Raw genomic sequence first — 20,874 nt, forward strand, 5'->3', positions numbered from 1 at the left:
ACAAGGTTTACAACATACCTGAAACAGGATACAGGATCTTTTAAGCCAACAGTTTGCCCCATTGACTTTCAAGTGTCTACTGAAATGATCGTATTTAGGAAGCCTTTGTGTTGCTTCCTTGTATGGTGTTCCCACAGCCCTCTCCTGCTATATCAATACATTCCGACAGGGAAGTTTTGTAACCCCAGTATACAGTAACTTCTTCTCGCTGCCCCCAGGCACATACAGAATTCATAAAGTTGTTACATCTCAGTATTCATAATATGATTACATAGCAGCTCCATTTCTGTCACAGAAGGATTCATAAAGGCATTGGACAACTGGTCAGAATTTCCAAAAGGGAATTATCCTCCTAAACTGGAGGACTTAACTGAATTTTAAAGGTCATTCAATCACTAATATAGATAATAGAACACTTGTTAATTCTCTGTTCCAGAGAAGAGACTTTTTCATGTTTTTGTTTGGCACTTGCTTCTGTTTGCTATATGTATTCTAAAATGAAGTTTCTGTCCTTTGTTGTTTTCAGAAATAGCTCAGCTAGCTAACTATGACAGTGGCACATCAGAAACTCCAGAAACAGATGAATCACTAAGTGTAAGTCTTCCTGTTACAGTGGTGGTGGCTGATGTTTTTAGCATATCAGTTTTAAAAATACAATGATGTGTTAATTGCATTGTTTCATTACATTCTCTAGCAGATTTTGTACATGGCTGGCTAAACAGAATATAGGTTAAATTTCAAACTAATACCAAGGTGCATAATGGACTAAAGATAGCAACAAGCAATAGCCCCATTATGCCTTCTGTTTTCAGGAAGTTGTAATTTTCACTATTTTCATAAAGTTACTAATATTTACTTCTGTGTATGGAGTTAGCTATTGCTAGAGACTCGCTTGTTTTCTTGGTACTTTTTACATTTCTGCTTAATCACTATTTTTTTCCTCTTTTTGAAAAGGATTTAAAAATCCCTCCAAAAATAAAACTAGAAATATTTGCACATATTTTAAGTGCTCCATTTACACAGTGGTCCAAAATTTTAAAAGGTGCAATGCACTGGACAGATAAATGTCAATAGGTTAAAGTGGTAGCTCTAGATTTGGAAATTAAGATCTGTGAGTAGGAGGATTGTGCATTAAGTTTAAAACATGTTTTGTTGCACCTTGAAGATACATATTGTGAAGATATTCTACTAGGGCTGTGGGTAGTAATAAGTAATATAAAATAATCCTTTGTGGTGACTTGTTTAAATTGCCCCAAGGTAGAATAAAAGTCAGTGGAGATGACTGGAATTACTGGTGTGCTTAAGGGCAGAATCTGGCCCATTATAATAAAAAAATCCAAACAAACATAGAAAACACAGAGGTAGGATTGCAGTGTACCTTTGCAGCAAAAAAAGCAAATGCCTTTGGGCTGCATACATAATTCAGTTCAGTAATAGTTAATTGGCATGACAAGCTATACAAGTATTGCTAGCGTGTAAAATAGAATCCTCAGGTATCTGATGAAAATACTTCCAGTATTTCCAGGAAAAGGCCTGGGAGTGTGTCTGGGGTTTTTTCATATTATGATCATTCCTGATTTGGTGGCAGGATGCCATCTACAAAGCATTCGGATGCTGTGACATGGAGGTAACTGTACCTTTATATACACCTTTGGTCCCTCTGCATCTGAAATATTGCATAAATCTGGGCACTTAATTATCAGAAATATACTGATAAACTGGACAGAGGTTAAACTGGGGGGGGAGGGATAGCTCAGTGGTTTGAGCATTGGTCTGCTAAATACAGGGTTGTGAGTTCAATCCTTGGGGGTGCCATTTGGGATCTGGGGCAAAAATTGGGGACTGGTCCTGCTTTGAGCAGGGGGTTGAACTAGATGACCTCCTGAGGTCCTTTCCAACCCTGATATTCTATAATTCTATGAAAGAGGAATAACAAAAATGATTAGGGGGCTGGAGTTACTGAATTATGCAGAGTGACCAACAATTAAATGCGTATGGCTTTGGATAAGCAATGACTAGGGGATCATAAGTCTAGATATGAGGCAACATATCTGGAAACGCTTCATGATAATGTATTGTGTTAGTCTCTGAAATAATCACCCAGGGGACGTGTTGGAAACCACGTTGCTTAGCAAATGTAAAACTAGACTGTCCAAAACACTCATAAATGTGTAATTAGGAACAGTCTTGTTGTGGCAAGCAGATGAATTAAATGATTTAATAGGTCTTCACTTCCAGCTTCAGATTATATCATTCTATTAATATGCCTAGTTGCTTTCATGTACTGTATTGTTATATATTGTTATATATACCCTATTTGTGCAAAATAGGGTATATATAACAATATATATATGAGTGCTTTTTCCCCACTGCCTCCTGTCCTTTTCAAAATGCCCAGACCGACATCAGTGTTGGTCCCTCCCCTTTCAATGGGGGATAGTTTCAGAGGTTCTGAAGACCTGCAAGTTGCAATTTGGCAATACAGGAAAGCAAGGCTAATTCATTTAGTGCTGCCACATTGGGCCATACCCACCAGGGATAGGTTAAAATAATTAGGTGTTTACCACTCATACCTCAGTGCCACCTGGTGTGGGAGGGTACCTGCTGCTAGAAAGCTCTGTGGAAATATCCTGAACCCTCTGTGAAGAAATATACATACCAATTCAGACATACTCTCTGGAACTAAAACCTCCCTCCCATCTGGCATATCAGACCTATTTTGAGGAAGGATATGGGAGAGAAAGTTCTTTACTAAATCTTGGGGCCCAATTGAGTGGCTTCACCGGGGTTCAACATTTATTTAAACTGGTCCTGCAGGAAATGAAAAAGTTGCTGAGCACATAAACAACAAATCAAGTAGGAGGAAGGATTTCTTTGCCATACATATAGGAAAGCTTTGTATTATTAAGTATCCCCAAACTTAATTAAGAGTTAAGGTTTCCCAGTGGTGCTTCACACCTTTCCAGAATGTCAAGGTCAGCTACACTCCAAACTCTCGCAACCAGGATATGAAGAGTTGAGATACATGCCACCCCTACAGTGTAACCTTAAATCTGTCCTCTGCGCATACTAGTCTTTTCATTTTATACAGAACACTCTGAGGACCGAACACATGAGCTCTCTAGAACATTGTCTTGACATGTCTCTTTGCTAAGGCAAAACTGGGATTTAGGTTCAAGCATAGTGAAAAGGAACTATCTGTCCTACACTCAAGCACTGGGCCTTCTCCACACAAACCACCCCCAGACTTGCAAAATGCAACCTCCCTGCCCCCTGTCATTCTTCCCCGATGATTTCTTTCAAGATAGTGTCTTCACTTATCCTCTACTTAGCCCCAGAAATCACTCTCAAGTATGCCACCACATTATTGATAATTCCCAGGACGAGTACACCGCTGTGCACCACTGCTAACGCAACCTACAGAACTTTGTGCTGAAATGAGGCACATTTGATCCCTTTGAAGTCCTCGTGCACGTCTCGTAATAGCTGTGCCAGTATGCTCCAACAAATCCCTCCACCATTCGATACAACTACACTGACACTGTTGGAGTGCATGTCAATAAATGCTAGAATTCAAATATGTGGAGCACAACATAAACAACACATTCTCTTAGTCCTTCCTCATGTCTGTTTATTATGGTAAATTATTCCCACCCCCAGGTACTGAACCATTCTTAGTGGCTGTTGCCAGTTCCAGGGGACAGGGTTAAGGTTGTGTTGTGGGAGTGGCCAAACTTTGAATTTCCTGGTTTTCAGAGATTTGACATTCTGGAAGGACATGATGCACCATTGGGCAATCTTAACCATAACTCTGCATTAAGGTTTTGGACCCTTAATTCTCAGCCTCCCCATGTACCACAGCCCAGGTTTCTGCCTCCATTTCTTCTGGTTCTTTGGCAATGATTACCCCAGTCACAAAATGTACTGTTTAGTCTCGCTGCTGCCTTTATATAATCTCCTCATCTCCAATCTCTCTGCCAGTCCAGTCCAGCCCAGTTTTCCAATCTCAGCCCTCCTCCCTAAGGAGAGGCGGGTGTTGGCGAGGGCCCCACAGGCTGAGGACCTGGGGAGAGGATTCAGGGACTGCCATGGAGGCAGTGGGAATGTTTTTGGAGTCGGGGGAAAACATGAGGGGGCAGCATGGATGTGGGGAGTTTTGGGGGACAGAACTGAAGCCCCCTAGTATGCCCCACTGCACAGCTCTGACCTCCTCCTTTCCACCCCACTCTTTCCTGTGCCTCTCCAACACCTCTCCGCATTTCCCCCTCACTGCTCTGACCTCCCATATTAAGCAACGAGTTCATCCATCCTTTCTTAGTACTTATCTATACATCAAGGACCAGATTTACAAAAGTATTCAGGCACCTAAGTGCCTCAGCAGGTCCAATGTCTAGCTGCATCCTTAGCTTGCTAAATATTTTTGTAAATCTGGCCTTATGTATATCTGCCAGCACCCCACCACAGGTGAGTAGATCAGTAGATGCAGAATAGCATATAATTTTCTGATGGAATGACAGCTTGTTTCAGAGCCTTCTCTGGCCCCTGACCAGTTGAGCTGTGGCTGATTGGCCAGAGCCATAAGAACATTCCATCGTGGTTTTGATGAGCATGTTGCAGCCTGAAAGCAATAAATAATTTTTTCTGTTCTCTATATGTCTGTAGAGTGTTAACTTTGTTCTCTTTCCCTTTTTTACTTAAAAGAGCTCTAATACATCAGTGAAGCTCCAGAGGAAACCTCGTGAAAGCGATTTTGAAACAATTAAACTGATTAGTAATGGAGCTTATGGGTGAGTAATGCATGAGTGTAACAGCTCTTCTGTATTTTGTTTTTGCATAATTTCCCATTATTTCTTACTGTAAACAGCAGGGAGGGGCGTGTGAATGTATGTGTGTGCATGTACCCATGTGTGCCTGGGTGCTTTTCTAATTCTGGTTTCTATTCCAAATGCATTTCCCATGTTATTACTGACAGTTGTGATATACAAGAAACAACTGAGCCTTCTGCAAACTGGTGCTAGTCAGTAACAAAATCCAGTATAGCCAGCATACTTCAGTGTTGTGAATTAAGATAACATATATTCTCACCAAAAAAGATGCTTGTGAACCTGTAGAACTAAATGCCACATGAAGCTAAAGATGAAATGTTAAAATGGAGTTTTGAAGAAAATTTAAAAAGTCTAAACTTAATATTGAAAGCAGAATTTTTTTCAAATTTTGGAAAGGAGTGTAATTGATTCGTAAGGAGTACACTGTAAAATAGTGTTCTTGCCCTAAAAACATAAGTTGAAGAAAACATAGTCACTGTTTTAAGTGAATACATAACATATTTTTTCCCAATTGAAAATACGCTTATACCAGTCTCTTTAAACCAAAGATGCCTGAATGATGTCCTACCGAGAGCTCCAGTGGCAATTTGTCAGTTCAAGGGCCTTGCTTGCCTGGATAAAAATGGAGACCACTCATCTTTCATTTGGAAATGCATCACATAGAGATTGCAGGCTCTGATTAAGATCAGACATTGCATGCTGTGCCCTGTGGTTTTTTTGGGCTCCCCCTCTGTTCACGAAAGGATTAAGGCAAGTCCATAGATCCAAACTGCTGTGCTAAGAGAGGCTGAAAAAACAATTTGGGTCAACCCCAGGGTGGTTGAGGAATCCACTACCAAAAAAAGTTGGCTCTGCTGTGGGATGAGGAGCTGTTTCCTGGTCCTGAGCTCCTCATGCTGATTCTAGCCCTTCCTGCTCTCAGCCCAAATGGGGCAGCTGCATTATACGACTGAGCACTCGCTGTAGAATTCCTGAATGTAAAAGAGAAAGCAGCTACAGTCCACCTTCCTATCTCATGCTCACTTTTAATGGCCAGAGGCTTAAGGTCATAGCTAATGCACCTCTCTGGTCACAGTTAGTTATTTCTTTGTTGTGACCCGTTGACCCAGGGAGTAGGAGTATTTCGGGCTGCAGCTAATTCACCCTTCATGCCAGTGATGGTCAGTCACTACAGTGCATGCAAGGGCTATTGTCTGTGCCCAGACTTGCTTATGTGGCTCAGCAAAAAGCTTGAAGAAAATGTAGCATAATTTTCATTAAAATTACATAAAAATCCAAACACAGCTCTCATTTCTCAACCTCACACAAATCATCCCCTCAATGATTTTCCCCTAGGCACCTCATCACCACATATTCAATTCTTGCAATTGCCTCAGTACTTCGAAAAGGAAAAGGTCCTCTTCTAGGTAGGTAGCAGCTGCTGCCACCGCTGCTTCACCAGTGCATACGTCTCTCTCTCCTTCCCCTGACAGCTGCTCAGAAAGGGATAGGGAAGGCACTGACTTGGCCAGCCGGTGAAGAACAAAAGAGAATCTTAGCCATTGTACCCACCCAACCTTGGAGGAATTCCTGGTGGGGAGAGGAAAAGAGAGATGGGGCCAGGAACCCTGAGCCCCCACCCAAAGGGCAAAGGCTAGGCAGGTCTGTCTATGCCTCGTCCTCCTTACACTCTAAGAGCCTCAGCCAGTCATAGAGCAACATAGTGCAGAGAGTCACCTCTAGCCCAGAGCAGACCAAGTTTCATAGAACTGTAAAGCCAAAATGGACATTTATGATCATCTAGTCTTGTCTCCTGCATAACACAGGCTGAATTTCACCCAGTAATTTGAAGCAAGCCCAATAACTTGTGGTTTCAAATGAATTCAGGCTAAAATGTGTGAAACCTTTGGGATTCACAGATGTTTTCATGAATAAACAGTGGCTGTCGATATGTTCTCAAGCTGCATATAATAGGACCCCACACATCACAAACTTTCATAGCAAGTGAGGAGAAATGAGTATTGTGTTCTGTTCTGTTGTATGTGGTGTTGTGAGAACCAATGTAGAATGGAGTATTGGTAGTGGGATATACAAACCCCGCACTGTAAGGAAGGGTTCAAGCAGCAACTCTGGGCCCAGGTGTACTCACTCTGCCATATCTGTAAAGCATTCATGTCTTGGAAGAGGAACTCATAAGCACCTTTCTGGTTAGATTTCCACTCCGCTTTACAAGGTAGGAGGTAGATTAATTTGCATTGACATTTTTCAGGCATTTAGTGTGTTTAATTGACTTGGCAGCATGTGATTGGTTGATTTACTGTACATTTATTATCAGTATGTTTAAAGGGTAACGTATCATTAGTACCCTGAATTCCTCTTATCCTGTCTAAGAAATGGAATATAATTAAGCAATAATGTCTGCATCTGTTGATACAAAGCAATAAACTTCTTCATAGGAATTTATTACAGTTTATTTACAAGTATAAACAGCTGAAATTAAAGTTATTGTTATGCTACACGGGTTTTTTTTTTCTCTTCCAGTGTTTTTCCACTTCATTAACTCTCTGAAGTAATCTAAATGTGTGTGAATTCTGCCTGTGCTTCACTGATTTATTCTCAGGAATATGTCACTAGGTGTATTTTGTGATGTGGCTTGCTAATACTTGATTATGTTGTTGTAATATTTCATTTCTTTCAAGGATGTAGTGAAAGGATTCTTCCTGAACCAAATGAGAAGAAAATGTTACTGAGTGCAGTGTCTTTGTTTGATTGGTTTTGCTATGGATGTTCCTGCCTTCACAGTGAAGTTAAAGGCTTTGACAATTTGACAGTGTAATTGTTGGTCTTGGCACGTTGTAGCAGAGATTTGTCAGATATGTTAAACTTCATGAGTTTAAATTTGAACCATTGGTTTTTTTTGAAAGTTTGAGTAAATATCTTAGCAGTATTCTGCTTTGTAATTGGTTGAATAAACTCATTTGTAGTGTAATTAAATGACTGTATAGTAATGAGGTACATCGGGCTTTTGGGAATGGTTGGGAATATACAAGAAGTTAAACAAGCTGTGAATCAGTAAACATGTAGGATGCAGGCCAAATCATTAATGGTTTCACAAGCTGTCTGTCTTAGACTCTCTCACCAGCCAAAAGGTATTCCTTTAATGCTCCCCACATTTTTAATTTTCATTACTGTTCAAGCAGATTTTCTCCAAATTTTAAAATTTCAAATGGTAACATATAGGAACTCTTTGGTCATCGTGCTGCAGCTGCCGTCAGCATGGCTGCATAAACAAGCTCAATCAATTACATCTTACAGTTAGTTTTATTGGGCATGTGAACTCCCCATTTGGATTTGTTAGGCAGTTGTTTTAGTTTTGCGTAATAGTGCCTGCTTTACGCAATGATCTGGTGCCAATTACATCAGTTGAAAAAGGGGTGATGAATTGAATATTTGGGTTGGGTACACATGACATACTGGCCTAGTGTGTCTCGTTCCCCATTAGCATCTGATCCATTTAGAGTAAAAAGGCCTAATACTGCTACTAGCAAATCCAGTAATTTCTGTCAATCAAATGGTAGATGCTCGTATTTTTGATGTTGAAGGCCCTAGGTTCAGTCCCCATTGAGGGCCTGTGCATGGTGGCCTATCTGGGAATTTGAACTCTTGTGCCCTTCAGATACATGTCCCATAATAAGGGGAGTAACACCCTGGATAAGTGTCTTGCTTCTCTCCAGTGGATGGTACATAGAGGAGAATAAGATCCTTCTAAAGCTACCAGCTACGGAGTTAGCTCAAGTAGTAGAGGCAGATGCTTTTGATGCTGAAAGTCCCATTTTCAATCACTGCTGACTGTAGGGTGTGTTCAAAGGGCTGGAAAATAATTTCTCAAGTGAGTGTTTCAATTACTCCCAGCCCTCTTTTTTTATTCGGAATGCAACAAAGTGGAACTTTCACTGAGATTGTTCATTTTATAAACAAGCTGGGCAGTAGTATCATTGTTTTACATGGACTTTTACGAACAGTATTAGAAGTGGGAGGAGATACTCTTAGGGCAGGTCTACACTAGAAGTGCTGCACTGGCTCAGCTGTGCTGCTGTAGTGCATCTGGTGAAGATGCTCTATGCCGAAGGGAGAGCTTTATCCCATCGGCATAATTACTCCACCTCTGAGAGAGGCAGAAGCTATGTCAGCAAGAGAGCATCTCCTGCCGATATAGCGTCAGTGTGGACAGTGCTTAGGTTGCTGTAACTTGCGTTGCTTGATGGGGTGTCTTTTTCACACCCCTGAGTGATGTAAGTTAGATCAACTTAAGCAGTAGTGTAGACCTGCCCTTAGATATTGAGAGATGCTTTTTTCAGCTTCAGAATGAAAATCTACATGAAGTAGTCAAACACCTGCAACTAGTAGTAGGAGGAAAGCAAAATTATTGGGTTTTATGAGATGGGTAGTTGATCACTTAGTGTTTGGGCATCAGCTAGCTGGCAGATAATTTAAGATCAGAAGTAGGGATATTTCACTATCACCTATATGCATATTACATTGACAAACCATAAATCACAGTTGCCTGGATGTTTTCCCTACATCATAGACAACAAAGCCTCAATTCTAGGGTGATGCAGAATTCACAAATCTCTTCTCAGGAAACTACTTGAAAATAAAGCTGCTAGCACTTGAAAGATAGACACTGTCTCTTTTAAACTGCAAATACAGCAAGGTATCTGATTATTCCCTAAGGAGTCCAGGGTTCTTTGATAAATTAGGGAACCGGGTCAAAGAGACTAATGCAGCTTCTTTAGCCTCAAGCACCAAATCTACCCCAGGTTACAAAATGGCTCTAATGCAATTGTGGAAGTTGTAATAAGGGCTTTAAACCAGGACTGAAGCACGGTAGTTATTTAAGAGAAACCCAAATGCTCTTTCTCCTGTGGCAGATTTTGAGGCTACCTTGTGCAGGAAAAGTCTTCCACAATTAACATCTGCATTTGATTAGGTAAACCTTTTGAAATTTTATTTTTAAACCTCCTTTGTCTGTAGGAGTGTATTATCCTCTGCATCTAGCCCAGCCAAATCAGAGCCAATGTTTTCAGGCAATAATGACAGGATTATTGAAGTAATTAATATTAGAGCTGAAAGGAGGCAATATTCGAAAGATCCGTATGTCAGTGATGAGACTTTTTTGGAGGAGTAAACTTTGTTTATTGTAATTAAATGTAAGATCAATAAAATATAGGATACCAGTGCAAAACTTTGTCACTAAATATAAATGCTAATCATCACAGTGAGACAGACCATGGAAGCAAACTCCAGCAGCCATGCCAAGAAAGTAGATAGAAAGGAAGGTAAAAAACCCAAATCCACAGTTCCAGAAACTAGAGGATTAGAATAATGCCATTCAGAACCTGGAACTCTGGATTGTCCATCTGTTTGAGACGAAATTCTAGTTGAATGCTGCTTAAATGACGTAAAAACAAGTGCAATGTAAGAAACAGGTGCCCCAATGAGTCTCCTAAATGTAGTCTGGATGAAAAAGTATTTACTCTGTGCGATTGTGCCCACTTACTGAGTGTCTGGGCACCAAGGAAAATTTTGGTTTGCAAGCAGTGAATGCGGCCAGGTAAAAGTCCTGGTAAGTAATGGGCCAGAGCTTCCAGAGTGCTAGAAATAATAGTTTACTAGTTTCTACTTGTGGTAGAAATGAATCGCTTGCTGACTTGTTGCAAATAAAGCTTATCACCAGGGATTTATGAGTGAGGATGCCCAGAATCTCTTGTAACACCATGTGGACTCTGAGTGAGCTTGTATTCCCTTCAGCGTTGACTATTGCGCTGGCAGCTTTCCAATGTTATACAGAGGAGTGTTTGATGGGCCTTTGGGATTAAATATGCATCCCATTTTACATGTTATCATGGTCTATAGCAAGGGTTTTGACCAACATATGGAAAAGTGCTAAAGCAATTGTTTAGCTGTGAAGTAAAATTAAAACCTGTAAATATAGTCTCTCTAAAAGAAATCTGATAGCTGGGAAGATTAATATCAAGTGAAGTGCATTGGGCTGACCCTTTAAATATGGTCAGCATGCAAAATTGGAAGCAAAAGAAGACAAAAATAGTCCATGAATTACAAAAGCGAAGGGATTTTGTAGGATGCTATCGTGGGTTAATTAGGGGCTGTTCTCATGTTACTAAACTCTTGGGACCTGCTAAAAATAATAAAAAACAAGGAAAGAGCTGGAAGAGAAAGCCAATTGTCTTATCAAAGTCAGCTGGACAGATATCCACTAAGAGGCTGAAGGCCTGTTTTGTTATCTGCTTCCTCTTCATCAGTCCCCTCCTGTGTGATGACGTATCCCAAGTTTGATCAGCTGTTCATTTTGCACTTTGATGCTTCAGCCAATACATGGGGGGACAATATTGTTTCAGCTGCAGTGCTGTACATTTCAAGTAATAGCCTGTTGATCAGAAGCATCTATCCAAGACAGAAATAAGCTACCACTTGCATTCAAGGAAGGTAGAAATCGTGACTTTGAAATGTGTCTCACTGAACAGTTGAGGAATAATCTGTAGTATGCTCCAGGTTTTCCCATCTATAGCAATAACATCTCCGCTGATGTCATGAGACCATATTTTTGCTACTATTAATTAATTTATATGGCTACTATTAATTAATTTATATTAATTAATTTATATTGGCTACTATTAATTTATATTAATTTTTGCTACTATTAATTAATTTATATGGCTTATCGTTACCCTCCAATCCTAGAAGAAATCTCTAAAATCAAGGTATAGTTGTAAACTGGACCAGTAGGGTGAGCTGTTCATTGTGGCTCCTATCAAGCAGCACCGCTGTGTCATTATTAAAAGTAAGGAAACGGAGAAAGGCAGGAAAATCAGACCTGGGAAGAAAAAAGAGGGAGTGAGATGCGGGGGTGTAGAGGATGTGGGAAGATGACTGGGCCCTTCAGTATAATGTGGGACTTCACCCTTTATTTGGTAAGCTATGGTACAGTCATAGAAGCCCAGTTCCGTGGGTTCGGGGCAGATCAGAGTACAAAAGAGCATGGTACAGAAAAGAGGCCTGCCTAGGAATGTTAAGATGCAGCAGGAGAAGTTTCTGTAATTTTTTTTCAGTCTTATTTCAATGAAGTTGTGATAAGTTCAGCTTCTCAGTCAAGTGTCTCTGTGACTGTATATTCCTCCTAGCCTTCCCTTCCATTCGGAGTGCAACATATACAAAGACTTGGAAAGCAGCTGGCCTAAAAGACAAGCACCTGCGTTCTTGGTGATGTATATAGATGGCAATTCACATTACTAAATTTTCCCCCATTTTTTGAAACTGCAACAATTTTTGTACCTTTTCATTTAACTCTTCTACTTTGGAGAGTCTTGCTATTCAACAACCATTTCAGTGACCATTCAGCACATTTAACTACCAACTTTTAACTCAGTGGGAGTTGAGGGCACTTCAGGATTCGGCGCTTTGATTTCAATAACTGTGGTATAGAGTTGTTTCAGGTATGCTCAGGATATTGACAGGTTGTGGGGAGAGAAAAGTAGCATAACTACCATGAATTCAGCGGAAGAAAGGAAATCTACAATATGAGTGTATCTTGAGCCACTTTCTTCATTTCAGCAAGCACAAATATGGAGAGAGAATTCCACTAGACACTTTCAAAAACCTGTGTTTACCCATGTCTCCATCCATATTGACACAGGGCATTGCTTCACATGCAAATACAAACAAAAGGACAAGGAGTCAAAAAATGCTGCAAGTTGAGTTGTCCTCCTGTGGCACCTGCATGAAACTCAGAATACTCAGTTTCTGGTTGCTTGAGTGAATATGGCAGTGTGAGATCCCCCGGAATTGAATAGTGAATGGTGCCATGAGTGTGTATTCTTTGTCAGACACATGGGAATGTAAAACGCTGCACAATATAAACAATGCATGCATGTGTTTATATAATTGTGCTGTCTCCTGCTCCCGCTCCCTGTTGAGTCTGATACTGCTTGAAGTTGAGAAATATTTTCTGAAGAAATGTGGACTGCTGAGCCCTGTTTACATGGAAGCATATATGGGTGCCTACCTGTGACGTTAAAGGCTGAGGTGGTGGCATAAGGAAGTGTAACATTAATTAGATAAAGGTTCTGATATTAATCATGATGATAATTTGTTTGGCAGGTCAGATACATTTTATCTTACTAGTTCCTGTGATGTTGTCTTTAAATTTAAATTACTAGCTGCACAGCTCCATAGATTGTGCAGAAGGAAGCATTTGTATTAAGGCTCAATTTTAATAGCCTCCAATTAATACCTATTACTGCATCCTTAAGAGCTCAACTTGCCAGGCCTGGCTGAAGGGCAGCTTTTGGAGTCCATCAGCAGTGCTTCATTGGCCCCAATCCTGAAATGGGAGTTCCTGCACAGAGTCCTGCAGAGTTCAATGAGACTGTGTATTGACATAAGAATTCCTTGGAAGATCAAGGTTTCAGGCAGGTGAAGGGGTCACTTTCCCCGCACGTAAGATGTCAGGAAGGTAACCAGAATAAGAGGGTTGAAATAGGAAAAAGAGAGGAGGACAAAGGGACAAAATCGGTAGACAGAGGCTGAGCTTGACAGGAAATGGGGACAAAGAGAAGGGAGAGGGAGGACAGAAAATGAGAAAAGAAGGGTGTTAGAAACTCAGTGAAAGGGAGGGTGGGGGCAGAGAGGAAAATCCATTTCAGGGAGGGGTGGGAAGAGATGGAGGAAGAAAAGTAAGAAGCCAACAGGGAGGAGAACTGATCTGTGAAGTTGCGTAACTAACTCAGTTTTTTATTCCACCTTGGGAGGGGCATGAAACAGGAGCAGATCTTTGTAAAAGGCACAAAGGGTGGGGCTTGACTCACTTCACTCCCTGCCCAAGGTGTTTTCTACCTAAACATTATGATGTAATGTCTTTCAGCTGCCCTACCCTTGGTTGGGAACTGTACTTTCAGAGACAATGGAAAAGATTAATGACAACCTTTTCAATCAGAGAAAACACTCACCAGGAATATCACGCCACAAAAGAAATGAAAAACAACTTTGGCTGTTCAGAAGGGTTTATAAATTACTCTAGTGTGGGGTTAGAGTACTCTTTATCAAAAATAGTGAGACAAAAAGTAAATTCTGAGCTGCCTTTTTTATTTAAATAATTATATGGAGATATAAGTGGGCCTCTGGGGGGCACAAATTGAATTAGAAACGACATAATCAACTTCTCCCTTTTTCTCTGCTTTCTCTGTCTCATCCTTTCCTTTCCACACACCCAAACTGCTATGATAATTACATACTAAAAATGCCCTAAGCAATAAATATGACAAAATAGAGGTAATGCAATATAAAGATTTTTCAGGATTTGCCTCCAGGGATTTTTAGGAAATGTAGTAATTTACATCCTGTGTCCATGCTCCAGTGCAGGGATCATGGAATGAGTGATCTCTTTCACCAAATCCTGGAAGCAACCAGGGCTGCTCAGATGCTGCTTTGCTTTCACTCTGCTTTGCTTTCACCCCCAAATCCCAGATGACAGGAAGCCCAGTCAGTGTGGCCCCAATGGAATTTCTACATATCTAGGGCAAGACTTAATCCCACATTAATAGGGAAGCTAACACAGTGATCCATTTTGATGGAATCAGCCACTGCTGATCTGCCCTTGGTAGTGGTAAATGCTGATGTCAGGGACAGGGTGATGGTAACAGATGAGGCACTTGGCAACTAGCAAAGCAAGAGCCACCCCACTGAGCAGCTTTTGCCCTTCCAGGCATTTCACATATGAAACCTCATGAGAAGTCCATGACTTATTTGAAAATTCCCTGAAATGGAGGCTGAATCATAATTATGACACACACTTGCAGAATAGGCACTTGTCAGAATGATTTATAATGTTGGCCATAGCTGTTTTTTCTCTATAAATCCTTTGCAGGTGGAAATGCCCAGAATCCATTTGAGCTGAGACCATTTGCAGGCTTTATTTAGGTTTTTTAATTGTGTGAGGTTGATGTGTCAATTGAGGCTGCATCTTGGTCACGAAACAAAACAGTATTCGGGAGCTCAGATTTGAAAGACTAGTCACTGCCATCTTTGTTTTGTACTATATATAAATATAAATAAATCTCATCACCAATCCCTTTTTTCTCCTGTTGTTTGGGCTGTTTCAGTGCCGTTTATTTTGTGCGACATAAAGAAACCAGACAGAGATTTGCCATGAAGAAAATTAACAAACAGAATCTCATCCTCCGAAACCAGATTCAGCAGGCCTTTGTTGAGCGTGATATCCTGACATTTGCAGAAAATCCATTTGTCGTCAGCATGTACTGCTCCTTTGAAACTAGACGCCATTTATGTATGGTCATGGAGTATGTGGAAGGTAAAGTATTTGTTCTCTTTACAGTGGGAAGAACAGTGTATTTTAGCATCAAAAAAGGAAAATCAACCCACACTGTATTTACATTACAAAAGCTCGCCTGTGTGTTCTCTGTACAGTAGCTATGTACACGTAGGATCTAAATCCACCAATGAGATGGCTTCATTCCCAATCATTATCTTTTGGTGATTGCCTGTAAACTGCTTATCTTGCAGCTCTAAAGAGAAGTAATGCTCAATGAATGAGTTTGTTATAATTTATAATCATAAGTGTCCTGTAACACTGGAAATTCATGTGAAAATAAAGTTAAGAAGTTATCTTCTGCTTTTGAAATTTTCACCACTGTGAAAATGATAGTGTATCTGAAAACAATTTACAGTAATAAGCTTGAAACACCAAAGAGACACCTTCAAGGGGACCCTGACATTGAGAGAAAGAAGGTCCAGTGGTTAGATTGTTAGCCTGGGTCGTGGAGGAGAGAAAGATCCTGTGTGATCTTGGTTGGTCATTCTGGGTGTCAATTCCCCATCTGTAAAATGAGTATAACACTACTTCTCTACCTTACAGGGGTATTGTGAATAAATACATTAAAGAGTAAGAGGCATGCAGATTCTATGTTGATGGGTCCATATAAATATCTTAGGTAGGTAGATAGTAGAGAGTTTCTCCTGTCGGTGTAGGTACTTCACCTTCCTGAAAGGCAGAAGCTATGTTCCCAGGAGAAGCCCTCCTGTTGACCCAGCGCCGTCTATGCTGGGGGTTAGGTCAGTATAACTACGTGGATTTTCCACACCTTTGAGTGACATAGTAGTGTAGGCCAAGCCTAAGTCTTGATGATGATATTTAAGGTAGTGAATAAAAATATAGTAAAAAAAAATAAAAAAATTCTTTTTGAAAACACCTGAATCTCATTCAGGGTCTAGGATATCTTTATCCTTGCACCAAATGCACACGTACGCCACTCGGCCACAGGGCAGGCAATCATACATGCTACACTGAGTGCAATAAACAGGATAGCCCCCACTCTGCTGCTAGGCTTTTGCCTGTATTTTCTCCTACAGCTACCTAGGTTAATGATAGGATTTTTGTTTAAATCAAGAAGTTTTGCTTATAGTTTAGTTTAAAGGTTTTAAAGACTGGCAAGTGTACCACGCCCCCTTTCCACTCCCCTTCCAAACCCCCTCTCGAAACTCCCTGCTAGCGGTCCCTGTTTGCAAAGCTCGTTTGTGTGCATTTGGTGCAAGGAGCTCCTGGCCCTCAGAGACCGTGTATGCGCTTTGGAGGCCAGGGTGGTGGAACTGGAGGAGCTAAAGGAGGCAGAGAGGTATGTTGATGAGGCTTTCTGGGATACTGTAGATTTTTCCCACCTCCGATCAGACAGCCCCTGCACTGTTAAGGAGGATGAAAAGCCCAGAGAAGGAGAGCAGTCAACGGGAACAGAGGGAAACCTTCCCATAGTTGGGATCCTCCTTCCAGATGATGATGGGGTATCCTCTTGCACTGAGATTACCTCTCCGGGGGAGGGAACTCCAGTCACTAAGAAAAGGCAGGTGTTAGTAATGGGAGATTCGATCATTAGAAACATAGATAGCCGGGTTTGTGATGACCGGGAGTACTGCATGGTGACTTGCCTGCCTGGTGCGAAGGTTGTGGATCTCTCGAGGCATCTAGATAGACTTATGTGTAGTGCTGGGGAGGAGCCGGTGGTCGTGGTACACGTAGGTACCAATGACATAGGGAAGGGTAGGAGAGACGTCCTGGAGGCCAAATTTAGGCTGCTAGGAAAGAGACTGAAATCCAGGACCTCTATGGTGGCATTCTCAGAAATGCTTCCAGTTCCACGCACAGGGCCAGGTAGGCAGGCATAGCTTCAGAGTCTCAATGCATGGATGAGACGATGGTGTAGAGAGGAGGGGGTTAGATTTATTAGGAACTGGGGAAACTTTTGGGATAGGGGGAGCCTATACAGGAAGGATGGGGTCCATCTAAAGCAAAGTGGATCCAGACTGCTGGCACTTAACATTAAAAAGGATGCAGAGTTTTTAAACTAAGAGATGGGGGAAAGCCGATTGCTGCAGAGGCGCATGTGGATCAGAGAGAGACTTCTCGTAGAGGAGAGTCTATTGATAGAGATTCTCTAGGTTTTAGTCAGGAGGAGAGGATGGAAGAGGATAAAGTATGGGCTAGATCGGACGAGAAACAGTCACATAAAGAATCTGACACATCAGAAAAGGGCAGACAAATAAACAGTGACAAGTTTTTAAAGTGCTTGTACACAAATGCTAGAAGTCTAAATAATAAGATGGGTAAACTAGAGTGCCTCATGTTAAAGGAGGATATGGATATAACAGGCATCACAGAAACCTGGTGAAGTGTGGACAATCAATGGGACACAATCATTCCGGGGTACAAAATATATCGGAAGGACAGAACAGGTTGTGCGGTTTGGGGAATGGCACTATATGTGAAATAAAATGTAGAAGCAAATGAAATAAAAATTTTAAATGAATCCACATGTACCATAGAATCTCTATGGATAGTAATTCTGTGCTCTAATAGGAATATAACAGTAGGGATCTATTATTGACCACCTGATTAGGACATGATTGTGACGATTAAATGCTAAGGGAGATTAGAGAGCCTATCAAAATTAAAAACTCAATAATAGTGGGGGATTTCAATTATCCCCATATTGACTGGGTACATGTCACCTCAGGACGAAATGCAAAGACAAAATTTCTCGACACTTTAAATGACTGCTTCTTGGAGCAGCTGGTACAGGAACCCACAAGGCGAGAGGCAACTCTCGATCTAGTCCTGAGTGGAGCACAGGATCTGGTCCAAGAGGTAACTATAACAGGACTGCTTGGAAATACTGACCATAATATAAAAATAATTAACATTCCTGTGGTGGGAAGAACATCTCAACAGCCCAACACTGTGGCATTTAATTTCAGAAAGGGGAACTATGCAAAAATGAGGTTAGTTAAACAGAAATTAAAAGTGACGAGAGTGAAATCCCTGCAAGCTGCATGGACACTTTTCAAAGACACCATAATAGAGGCTCAACTTAAATGTATACCCCAAATTAAAAAACACAGTAAAAGAACTAAAAAAGAGCCACCGTGCTTAACAACCATGTAAAAGAAACAGTGAGAGGTAAAAGGCATCTTTTAAAAAGTGGAAGTCAAATCCTAGTGAGGTAAATAGAAAGGAGCATAAACACTGCCAAATTAAATGTAAAAATGTAATAAGAAAAGCCAAAAAGGAGTTTGAAGAACAGCTAGCCAAAAACTCAAAAGGTAATAACAAAATGTTTTTTAAGTACATCAGAAGCAGGAAGCCTGCTAAACAACCAGTGGGACCCCTGGACAATCAAGATACAAAAAGAGCACTTAAAGACGATAAAGTCATCACAGAGAAACTAAATGAATCTTTGCTTCAATCTTCACGGCTGAGGATGTTAGGGAGATTCCCAAACCTGAGCCATCTTTTGTAGGTGACAAATCTGAGGAATTGTCACAGATTGAAGTGTCACTAGAGGAGGTTTTGGAATTAATTGAGAAACTTAATAGTAACAAGTCACCGGGACCAGATGGCATTCACCCCAAGAGTTCTGAAAGAACTCAAATGTGAAAGTGAGGAATTATTAACTATGGTTTGTAACCTGTCCTATAAATCAGCTACTGTACCCAGTGACTGGAAGATAGCTAATGTAACGCCAATATTTAAGAAGGGCTCTAGAGGTGATCCTGGCAATTACAGACCGGTAAGTCTAACGTCAGTACCGGGCAAATTAGTTGAAACAATAGTAAAGAATAACATTGTCAGCCACATCGAAGAACATAAATTGTTGCGCAAAAGTCAACATGGTTTCTGTCAAGGAAGATCATGTCTTACTAATCTATTAGAGTTCTTTGAGGGGGGTCAACAAACATGTGGACAAGGGGGATCCAGTGGACATAGTGTACTTAGGCTCTTACATAAATTAAGTTGTCATGGGATAAGAAGAAAGATCCTTTCATGGATTGAGAACTGGTTAAAAGACAGGGAACAAAGGGTAGGAGTAAATGGTAAATTTTCAGAACGGAGAAGGGTAACTAGTGGTGTTCCCCAAGGGTCAGTCCTTGGACCAATCGTCTTCAACTTATTCATAAATGATCTGGAGAAAGGGGTAAACAGTGAGGTGGCAAAGTTTGCAGATGATAACTAAACTGCTCAAGATAGTTAAGACCAAAGCAGACTGTGAAGAACTTCAAAAAGATCTCACAAAACTAAGTGATTGGGCAACAAAATGGCAAATGAAATTAAATTTGGATAAATGTAAAGTAATGCACATTGGAAAAAAGTACCCCAACTATACACACAATATGATGGGGGCTAATTTAGAGACAACTAATCAGGAGAAAGATCTTGGAGACATCGTGGATAGTTCTCTGAAGACGTCCACGCAGTGTGCAGCGGCAGTCAAAAAAGCAAACAGGATGTTAGGAATCATTAAAAAAGGGATAGAGAATAAGACAGAGAATATATTATTGCCCTTATATAAATCCATGGTACCCCAACATCTTGAATACTGCGTACAGATGTGGTCCCCTCATCCCGAAAAAGATTACTGGCATTAGGAAAGGTTCAGAAAAGAGCAATTAAAATGATTGGGGTTTGGAACAGGTCCCATATGAGGAGAGATTAAAGAGGCTAGGACTTTTCAGCTTGGAAAAGAGGAGACTAAGGGAGGATATGATAGAGGTATATAAAAGCATGATTGGTGTGGAGAAAGTGAATAAGGAAAAGTTATTTACTTGTTCCCATAATATAAGAACTAGGGGCCACCAAATGAAATTAATGGGTAGCAGGTTTAAAACAAATAAAAGGAAGTTCTTCTTCACTCAGTGCACAGTCAACCTGTGGAACTCCTTGCCTGAGGAGGACTATAACAGGGTTTAAAAGAGAACTAGATAAATTCATGGAGATTAAGTCCATTAATGGCTATTAGCCAGGATGGGTAAGGAATGACCCTAGCCTCTGTTTGTTAGAGGGTGGAGATGGATGGCAGGAGAGACATCACTTGATCATTCCCTGTTAGGTTCACTCCCGCTGGGGCACCTGGCATTGGCCATTGTCGGTAGACATGATACTGGGCTGGATGGACCTTTGGTCTGACCCAGTATGGCCATTCTTATGTTCTTATGCTGTTTCAGCACAAGTTTCTCCTTCCTCTCCCTCTCAAAAAAAAATTGCTTGTATGAAAATATTTTGTAAAATAAACCTAAAAGACAGTATTCAAATAGTGAACATTCAGAATCCCCGTTGTACAATTGGTAAATATATGGAGGTCCACGTATGCCTGCATATGGAGCATGGCTTAGATGCATCCGATGAAGTGAGCTGTAGCTCACGAAAGCTTATGCTCAAATAAATTTGTTAGTCTCTAAGGTGCCACAAGTCCTCCTTTTCTTTTAGTTATGTCTGTGCACCTCAAAATATGATACCAGCTAGACCATTTTATTATATTTTCAGGTGGAGATTGTGCTACTTTAATGAAGAATATGGGTCCTTTACCTGTGGATATGGCAAGGATGTATTTTGCTGAGACTGTGCTAGCCTTGGAATATCTGCATAATTATGGAATTGTGCACAGGGATTTGAAGCCAGACAAGTAAGTGTATAGAATATAACCACAAA

General features: G+C 40.8%; 1 protein-coding gene across 4 annotated transcripts in view; it reads left to right on the forward strand.

The window, feature by feature from the left end:
- MAST4 (microtubule associated serine/threonine kinase family member 4) overlaps positions 1-20,874 on the forward strand; it is a 452,725-nt gene that overhangs the window by 401,382 nt on the left and 30,469 nt on the right. For all 4 annotated transcript variants that reach the window (XM_073344102.2, XM_073344105.1, XM_073344103.1 and 1 more), the window contains 4 exons: positions 527-594; positions 4,702-4,787; positions 14,984-15,192; positions 20,710-20,848. In XM_073344102.2, the coding sequence (XP_073200203.2) occupies positions 527-594; positions 4,702-4,787; positions 14,984-15,192; positions 20,710-20,848 (502 nt within the window). The remainder of the gene's footprint in view (positions 1-526; positions 595-4,701; positions 4,788-14,983; positions 15,193-20,709; positions 20,849-20,874) is intronic.

Source organism: Lepidochelys kempii, chromosome 5 (genome assembly GCF_965140285.1).
Source record: "Lepidochelys kempii isolate rLepKem1 chromosome 5, rLepKem1.hap1, whole genome shotgun sequence".
Taxonomy (NCBI): Eukaryota; Metazoa; Chordata; order Testudines; family Cheloniidae; genus Lepidochelys; species Lepidochelys kempii.